The sequence below is a fragment of the Octodon degus genome, unplaced genomic scaffold, assembly GCF_000260255.1.
Source record: "Octodon degus isolate 3935 unplaced genomic scaffold, OctDeg1.0 scaffold00081, whole genome shotgun sequence".
In the NCBI taxonomy this organism is placed as follows: Eukaryota; Metazoa; Chordata; class Mammalia; order Rodentia; family Octodontidae; genus Octodon; species Octodon degus.
This window is the reverse complement of record NW_004524657.1, coordinates 5,319,996-5,329,663: the sequence shown is the minus strand read 5'-3', so window position 1 is coordinate 5,329,663 and position 9,668 is coordinate 5,319,996. Positions and strand designations below refer to the sequence as shown.

At 36.3% G+C, this 9,668-nt stretch overlaps 1 protein-coding gene across 1 annotated transcript in view; it reads left to right on the top strand.

Moving 5' to 3' along the window:
- The window catches only part of Dcbld2 (discoidin, CUB and LCCL domain containing 2), a 136,328-nt gene that overhangs the window by 124,383 nt on the left and 2,277 nt on the right, over positions 1 to 9,668 (top strand). Inside the window, exons 10-15 of the mRNA XM_004636577.2 lie at positions 392 to 542; positions 1,689 to 1,775; positions 1,902 to 2,027; positions 4,824 to 4,917; positions 8,320 to 8,369; positions 9,213 to 9,350. Of these exons, the coding sequence (XP_004636634.1) occupies positions 392 to 542; positions 1,689 to 1,775; positions 1,902 to 2,027; positions 4,824 to 4,917; positions 8,320 to 8,369; positions 9,213 to 9,350 (646 nt within the window). The remainder of the gene's footprint in view (positions 1 to 391; positions 543 to 1,688; positions 1,776 to 1,901; positions 2,028 to 4,823; positions 4,918 to 8,319; positions 8,370 to 9,212; positions 9,351 to 9,668) is intronic.

Here is a 9,668-nt window from a genome sequence, read left to right as displayed (position 1 = left end):
ATATATGCAGTGTATTATTTGTTGAAACTGTACTTTCGATTTGATTTGAAACTGTCTCATTGCTATATGTTTATCAATAAAACTTTGAAAAGAAAAGAAAAATAAATTAAAAAGATAAACTTTCTCTGGAACTCCAACTCTTTTCCAAAATTGCCAAGCTAGCACTCTTGTTCAATTCTTAAATCACCTTAAAATCATTTTTGTATTCAGTATTTTTGTTTTATAAATCTTAATGAAAAAAACTTTATAAATTATGGTTATTTTATAGAAATTAATTCTTGTCATACTTTACAGATATTAAGGCTCAGAGGAAAAAACAAAATGTGTTTTAAGTGGAGCAGTTTTGCTCTGAGCTCTGTTGATGTAAAGTCTCAATAATTTTTTTTTAAAGCTATTTCAAGGGAACAAAGATTATCACCAGGATGTGCGTAATAACTTTTTGCCACCAATTATTGCGCGTTTTATTAGAGTGCACCCTACCCAGTGGCAGCAGAAAATTGCCATGAAAGTGGAGCTGCTTGGATGTCAGTATATTCCTAAAGGTAAAAAGACAATGTGCTTAACGTGTTACTTTTAATGAATTAATTTTTAAACAGTTCTAAAAATTGACATATGATAATTGTTTATATTGGTACTCTTAGAAAATACATTTATGTGACATTTCAGTCCATGCATACAATGTGTAATGATCAGATCAAGTTAGTTACAAAAGTGTCACCTCAGACATAGATTAATTCTTTGTGTTGAACATTCAGAAATCCTTCTTGGGGCCGGGGAGATGGCTCAGTGGAATAAGCGCTTCTATGGCAAGCGCAAGTTCAATCCCCGGTTCTGCAAAAAAAAAGAAAAATCCTTCTTCCTGAGGAGTTAAATGGCTTTTGCTGTTCTTGGGGAAAGTAGTAAAATGTAAATGCTTTTGTGTTCAGTTATAGTATTTTTAGGAATTTTCAAAAGTAATTGTCATATTAAAAAGTTGCATATCTCAATGATTACCAGAATTGCAAGTAAAAGAAGTCACATCATTCATGTGAGCTAATATATTGATACACCTTTTCAAATATAGCTTCAGTTTCAATAAATTTTAATCACGTCTCATGTACTATAAGCACTGAAGGTTAAAACCATCACTGAGAGGGCCGGTGAGATGGCTCAGTAGAATAAGTGCTTCCCTGGCAAGTGCAAAGGCCTGAGTTCAACCCCTGGTTCCACCAAAAATAAAAAATAAATAAAAAATAAAACCATCACTGAGATCTAAGTACTTCTCACTTTAAATTAACTAAAAGGGAATAACTCCTTGCAACATTTTACTGTACTTTTATGTTATTTTACTCCTGTGTCTCACATGTACTTCATTCTCGATAATAACGACATTAATAAAGTAATATGTCAAATTGTGACACCTGTCTGGTGTTAATTTCATCATCATTCTGCTCCTTAGTATTTTGTGTAAGATCATTTTTAGATGATTTAATTATTTAAAATCTGAAAAATTTGGTATATTTATATGCTTAACATAGAATATATATCAAAATATATCAAAAATATACTTTTGATCTATTCTCTGAGGTTTAAAATTACTCTGCAAGATTGAATACTTTATGAAATGTTAAAGATATTTAATATTACTGTATTATTTAGCTATCATTTATTAAAAACAAAATTTTAAATTTTCTGAACCTTTTTTCAAGGTCGTCCTCCAAAACTTACTCAACCTCCACCTGCTCAGAACAGCAATGACATCAAAAACACCACAGCCCCTCCCAAAGTAGCCAAAGGTATGCCTGCTTCTCATGTGAGAATGTGATGGTGCCTGAATTTGTGCTATAATGGGTATTTAAATGTTAAATAAATTTATCTTAATCAAGGTGTAGATAAAAAAATTATTTTTAACTTTTTTCAAGGTCGTGCCCCAAAATATACTCAACCTTTACAACCTCGCAGTAGTAATGAATTTCCTGTACACACAGAGCAAACAACTGTCACTCCTGATGTCAAGAACACAACCATAACTCCAAATGTAGCCAAAGGTATGCAGGGGCACAAATGCTTTGTACATTGTAGTGTGTGTTTATAACATGTTTTCAAGACTGTTTCCAGCTTATGTCCCTGGTTTCTTTCCCTCCAAATGTACTTTTAAAAATTTAATTTCCCATTTTAGAGAAAACACTGGCTGCCCTGATCTGTGTTCTATTCTGCGACACCACGGGAAAGTGCTATTGAAAGATGGCTGCTGTTTTCAGCCCTTCTGTTTGCAATTTTTCCGTTCAGCTTAACCTATTAAGTGTTAGACTTAGACTTATTGTTTGTGCAAATCACTAAAACCAAGCACTTTTTTGCCTTAGAGATATATTACTTTACTAGATAAGGAACTTGGTGGCAAAGAGGGAAAAACAGAAGCAAAACTGTTGGGTAAAACTTAGTATTTTCTAACCAAGTACTTTAACATATTCATAAAAAAATTTTAATCTGTTTTCCTTTTTAAATTGTTTTCAAATTGTGCAAAATTATACTTTCAAATTGTGTTTTCAATGAGAAAGGTGTTCAAATGTGCATTGCATGGTTAAAACACATAAAATATAGTTCTTTTTACTAGTTGTTTAAAAAAAACAAAATTTCAGCTAAAATTCAGGGAGAAAACTGTTACAGTGGAAGTAGTACGAGCGTGGACAGATAAAAGGCATGCTGATTTTCAGGAAAAGCATAGGGAAGTGGGCACAATTCATGGAGTAAGTTGTGCCATGCAGCCCTTGAATCATTCTTACTTTCTCAAGCTGGCCTAGATTCAGATGATTTCCTTCAGCAGTCCACATGCCAGTGTCTTTCCTATCATTTGAGATATTTTAACAAAGATGACTTTCATTCTTACACTTCAGGAAATGCTAGCTACAAGGAGAAATCTCAGTACATCCCAAAGATCTTCCAGTTTGTAGAAGGCAGCTGTGTTTAGGCAAAATCCCAGGCCACATGCCTAAATGCAGGAAGAGTCACTTTAAGTATTGTTTCATCCAGAACTTGATTAAAGAATATCAGAATCTCAGGGTTAAATCTTTTTTCTGATGTAGGATCTTTTAAAAGAAACAACAGAATGGGCTGGTTTTCTCATTTGAAGCCCTCCTGCTTTTTTTTCTTTAAAATGATGATGCATGAATTTATTACTTTTTAGAACTTAACAGGTACTGTAAGGTCTCTGATTCAGTCACACCACATTCATCTAAACCTCACTGTCCTCTCCGGTTTACATATTTTAGAAAAGTACACGTTTACTTTTCTGATTTGAGTCTGTCCTTGACCGAGTCATAATTCTTGTTTTATGCACTTCACGTTCTTTATTTTTACATCCAGACCAAAGTCGTGTCATGGTCTGATGTGTGCCGGTGATCTTTCAGATTTCACTAATGAACTTTTCTTTGTTCTCAACTGAAACTATTTTTAACATTCCCTTATTTTCCCAAACATTTGACTGGTAGATCTTTACCCACTCTGTTACTTCTCCAGCTTCTCTAAAAAGTACAAACCACTGGAGGGAATTTCTTTGTTAAGTCAAGAGACTTAGTTGCATCTATTGTTCTCTGCTTTGATCAAGGGGTTCCTTGTGCTACCCAAAGGTAATTGTTTTGTCTGTGTCCTAGCACCCATCCATTGGCTCCTCAGAGCTCTCATTACTGCTTGTGCTGTCCCTCCCCTCTGCCATCACCCCCCACCCCTTGGATACAGTGTGAAAGGAGTAAAGAAGATGCTGCAGTTAGATTCACTGCAGTATCTGGGGGATGGCCCCAAGTGAATATCAGCAGTGGCCACTGTTCTCATCTTCTAGGCTAGGAGGGGACTGAGGGATGAAGGAAGAAACTAACACTGCAGGGAATCCTTGGTCATTTCACTTTTTGTACAAGGGCCCAGGATTCTGTTTAAGTTCTCTAGTATTTGTTTCTGACCTATTAATAAACATTTTATTGGTCAGCTTTCTTGTGCTTAAGACAATTGCTGTTATGTTACAACACAATTTTCAAGCGCTAAATTATATTTTACCCGTAGGAAGACAGCATGATTCACTTATTCCCTGTCATCATTGGGTATTCACATTATTTCCAATTTTTTATTCTTAAGCAGAAATAGCAATGAGCAACTTTGAATGTCTTTTTCCTCATGAGTTCTTGATTTTGTCCTAAGAGTAAATTGTAGCTGTACAAGTATCAATTCTCATGTTTGTGTACATATTCCCCATAATGCCAATCAGAAACATAGTTTATATTTATATTTTTAAAAAATACCCATTTCCTGGTATCTGCTTCAATAATTAGTTGTTCTTTTAAATATTTGCCAAGTTGATAATCAAAAATATGCTTTTGTTCTTGTTTTAACTTCTATTTATTGGTTACTAATGAAGCTAATATGTTTAATGCTTACTTATATTTTTTAATGTATTGCTAATTGATCACTGATTTTTTTCTATTGTTTGCATTTGGCTTATGGAGTCCTATATTAATTCTTTATATTATTACATATGCATAAAATTCACTTTCCCTGCCTATTGTTTGTCTTTCAGTTTTATTTTGGTGATTTAAAACTTAATGAAAATTTTAAACGTAAATGTAAAGATGTGTTAAATTGTCTGCATTTGCTAACTCAGGCCCTGTCTTGTTTCATAAATGATAGATAAGCTATTTGTTGATACAGGAAATGTTAAACAATGATACAACTAATCTTTTTCAGTCTTTTTCCTCATGATTTCTGCTTTTTGTGTTGATGTGGTTTAAGTTTTTAAAAATTTTATGCCTTTGATGTTAATGAGGTTTTTACATTTTTTTTAATTTTTATAATTTTAGATGTAGCATTGGCTGCTGTTCTTGTCCCTGTGCTAGTCATGGTCCTCACTACTCTTATCCTAATATTAGTATGTGCTTGGCACTGGAGAAACAGGTTAGTACAGAGGTAGTTCACCTCGCTGGTCCTGGGGTCAGAGGGTGCATTCCAATGTGAAATAGAAAGTAAATGTAGCGATGAACTACGTTCAGTACAGTTTACCCATTTGAGAATAAGAGTCCTTAGAATAAAAATTATTTATATTTATTTATTCCCATTAAAAACTACTATTCAATTCCCAGTTTATTTAGTACCTTTATAATATTAGATTATGCATTATATATTGAGAGCTGTGCAATAATATGATCAATGTCTAATAGGTATTTAGTAATTTTTACTGAAGAGACAAATACATTTCTCCAAAATGATGAGTAAGATTTTCTGACACAAAATAAGGAATCATCCTGTGGTTTAGTGAATTATACATAAAGCAGTGAACAGAAGCATTCAGATTTATTTGAAGCCTTTTCCTTACAAAAGGGGAATCCTCATATTTCACCTAAAGGAATTGGGGTTGCCTAGATAGAGGAAGGTAGACAGATGTCTTAGACTATTGGGGTGTTAGAAGGCGATAACATACATGTGGAGAAATCTAAACAACAAACCTTGATTTCTCACAGTTCTCAAGACTGAGGCATTGGCAATTCACTGAGTAGTAGCAGCAGTAGAAATAATAGTCTGGGCCTGAATAGGGACTGGCTTTCTGGAAGCCTTTATTCTGTGGACGGGATAATCACTGAGTTTTAAGCACACAGAATTGTTGAAAGATAGTTCAGGATTTTGAAGGGTGAATTGGATTAACTGAAGAAGAAGAAAGAGGGGCTGGGGAAATAGCTCAGTAAAAGGGCCTGAGTTCAATAAAAAGTATATAAGAAGAAGAAAAATGAGTTGGGAAACTAGTCTGGCAGAAACATGACACTAGCTCTGGGAAGGTGAGAAGAGATGGAGGGGAGATGTTTCAAAACAGCGTGAAAAGGATGTGTTTTCGTTGTCTGCCAAAGAAGAAAGGATCTGGGGTGCTCTGGCATTTCTGGCTTGTTCAGTTAGAGCATTAGTGATGTCATAATTTTGAGATAACAGCAGGAGGGACAAGTTTGGAAGAGAAAGAGGATGGTTTTATTCACCCAATCATTCAACAGTATCTGAATATTTAGTTGCTGCTGTGCCAAGTTGTGAGCCATGTGCAGAGGAGTAAACCTCCAAGCTTAGAGATGAAGAAAGTATACACAGCAGAGAACTGTCCGCTTTGGCATGCGACACACAATGGGTCACAGCTAGTGAAGCAGATGGATCTCAGATTTCTGAGACTGAGCAGGGAGCTGGTCAGTATGAGGACAAGGAAGAAGGCAAGAGAAGGAAAGGGCTTCGGAAAGGGGCAGAAGGGAAAGTGTGTGTGGAGTGTTGAGGGAATTGCACAATAAAAGTAAGGATGAGGCCAGCCATGTAACTTGATCAAGGTCACTGGCTGTTAAGTAGCAGGGTAGTTTCAGACCAGGCTTCCCAGCTTATGCTCTTATCCACAGCTGCTATGAAGGTATAATAAATAAATCAATAAATATAACTGATTTGGGTGAAAACAGGTACAAGAGTAAGGATAGGGGAGAACAGGTTTTGAGAGGGAGGCAGGAGTTAGGTTCTGAAATCAATTTGGCATGGTCTTTAAAGAACTCTTGAATATTCATTCAGATTCCCAAAAGGAGTTGAAATCCGTACCTAGTATTCAGGAGAAGAGGGCTGAGCTGGAGAACTGGACCAGGAATGAAATTGAAATTGCTCATTATTAGCTTGTCAACAAAGAATAAAGGAACAGGTGCTATCAATATGCTGTAGAAAATTGGAAGGAGAAATAATACAAACAGCTGCAACTTACTGAATCCTTACGTCACACCAACCACTGTTCTAAGCACTTACATGTAATGAATAAACAACGTTTGCACTTGAGAATTAATATGTAAAATCCTTTGTACTCAACCTGTAATATTCAGACCATTAATTTTTGTCCTAGCTATATAGACTATAACTTTCATTTTTAAAAACATCAATTTTTAAGTCTTAGCATAACTAGAACAGTGATCCTCAACTTTTTCAGGTATCACTTTGGTAGAAGACAGATTTTTCACAGATGGGGAAAAGGGGACTAGTTTCCAGATGATCCTAATGAGGCAGAGCTCAGGCATCAGTACCCTTTGCTCACTTACCTGCCAGGTCGCTGCCTCTTGTGCAGCCCTGTGGGTACCAGGCTGTCCTGGTCCAGGGCTTGGGCCCATGGGCTGAACTAGAGGGTTTTCAGGGGAGGAAATTACTTAGTAAGCCATCGTATTTTATCATTTCTTTTCCATTCCAGTTTTTATTACCAGCTATAACACCTCCCATCTCTTCCACAAATTTGTTTATTCTTTATTTTAAAATAATGAAATAATTTAAATACAGTCATGCTTTAAGATTAGGTTTTTACTATCAATAATAAAAATGTAGCCTTACATTAGAAGTGAATGTTTTCCACTAGGAAAAACAAGGGGCTTGAGCTCTTTGTAAAAGCTAAATTTATGATCTTGAGGAGATAGTACAGCTGCCTTTCCCTCACTTGTAGACAAGAATCATTTGTAGTGCTTGCTCCCACAGTATGTATGCTAGAAAAGAATAATTTCTGCTTTCTCACAGCCTGGAAAGTCATAATTGTAATTAGATTTACACAACTAAATCAGAAAGTGTTCTTTCACTTGCTTTTTGGGGGGAGGGTAAAGCAGCTTAGCAATAATTCTTAACAGAGGGAGATTTCTCCTGGGGAGAACAAATTAGAATTCTTATCAGTGGATCTGGAAATCTTTTTTTCTTGTAATTGGTGGCTCTTAACACTCCAGAGATTGCTTATGTGATGCCTGCCAGGCACTGAAAACCGTTTGCTTCTCTCTGCCACTTGTCACTGTTAGTGATGGCATTAATTTACACTGAAATATGAAGGGAATGACAGTGGTGCAGTTAAGAGTATGAGGCACTTCCAGCTGTTTTTGGGCGAAGGACTGTAGAAAAAAAGCAGAAAGTTAGGAAAAATAGCAAAATAGAAAACCAGGTTTTTTGGTTTTGTGAATTTTGTGAGTGGATTGATTTGTGAAATTTGCATTTGAATCCAGAACCAGCCTAACGTCATTTGCTCATATTAGCCTACCTTCACGGTTGAGTGTGTCTTTTAATCTACACACTTGTCCCTCCTTATTTCTTTTATCACTTTCCTATGGATCATAAGTGGGTAACAAGGTAAATTTATTGAGAGCCAGAACTTAGAAGCTTCTGCAGTGGCAACTCTAAAAGTTAAATAAAGTGGAGGACTCCTCCAGGTAGATCAGCAAGTAGCAATGTGAGTTCTTGGCTAATTATTAACTCAGGTGTTATGTTGCACTTTCAAAGGTTTCTTACCAGCGAATACAGTGTTTGCTAACATTTCTTTCTCTATTTTTCCAGAAAGAAAAAAACTGAAGGTGCCTATGACTTGCCTACTTGGGACCGGGCAGGTAACTCATGTGGACTTTGCATCTCTGTTCTTTTGAAGGAAACCCCTCTACTATAGGTGGAAGTAGTACAAAGGGCGTGCATTTTCCAGCCCATGCGACCCACCCCCCACTGATAGAAAAGTGGCATGCTCTTCTCATTATTTCTACTCTTCTGCACAATCTCGTCTGGTTAATCAGTAATGAAGTAGAAAGTGCAAGTTTCTCATGATACATGTTGTTCTTTTTATTGTGGAAAGCTTATCTGGATTGTCCTATGTGTCTTCCTCTTAAGGGAGACCAGGTGTTGTGTGGTCTCTATGAGTGCTCAGTAAGAAACAAAGAGTCATGGTCCCAGTAATGGAGTAGTCACACTGCTGTGGCTACTCACTAGGTAGAGTGTAAGAGTGTGTGTGCTCTGCCATCTCTGCGCTGAAGATTTGTCATTTTTTGAATTGCTGCAGGTAACATGAGACCCCTGACAGCAACCTGCTTTCTAGGTGTCCCTGCTAAGACAAGTGTACTAGGACAGTAGTAGAGCAGATTACAGGGCTACTGGTTCCTTAGGGTGGATCTTGGAAAGTATTGAGAAAAACTTATTAAAAACCATCCTTACACTAAGCACTGCCTGACTGCGTAAGACTGCATTGATTTGCTTCTGCATATGTATTAGATGGAGATTTCTACTCTTTTTTTGCCCTCCACTGCATATTACATCAAAGCAGAGAGCAGGCTGAAATACAAAGGCTGGTGTCCACCTTGCACTGGGTGTTCTTTCTAAGCAGAAATACTCTTGCATATGAAGGGTTGGACAAAGATATCGGTTGTACAAATAAATGGTCTCTCTGGCTTCTGATTACAATGAAGGTTGGTGGAAAGGAATGAAGCAGTTTCTCCCTGCCAAGTCAGTAGAACATGAGGAAACCCCTGTTCGCTACAGCAGTAGTGAAGTTAATCACTTGAATCCAAGAGAAGTCACCACAGTGCTACAAACTGACTCTGCAGGTAATTATGTAGCTGCTCTGGGGCACCAGGCAGAGGAAGAAACTGCTTATGTTGGTTGTAAACTGCTTTGGGATTGATAATATCTTTGACGTTTTTCATATATTAAAGAGAAAATTGTACCATTGTTTTTATTTTTAGTTTTTTTTTTTCTTTAAAATAAAAATAACTGATGTCAAAAAAAATAAAAAAAATAAAGAGAAAATTATGTTTTAACGGTAAGAGATTCATTTCTGTCTTAGATGTTTTGTTCACAGAACTGGGCATTTATTTCTAAAGGTTTGGGGATTTTGTGTGTTAAAGTATTATTTTGGACAGGGA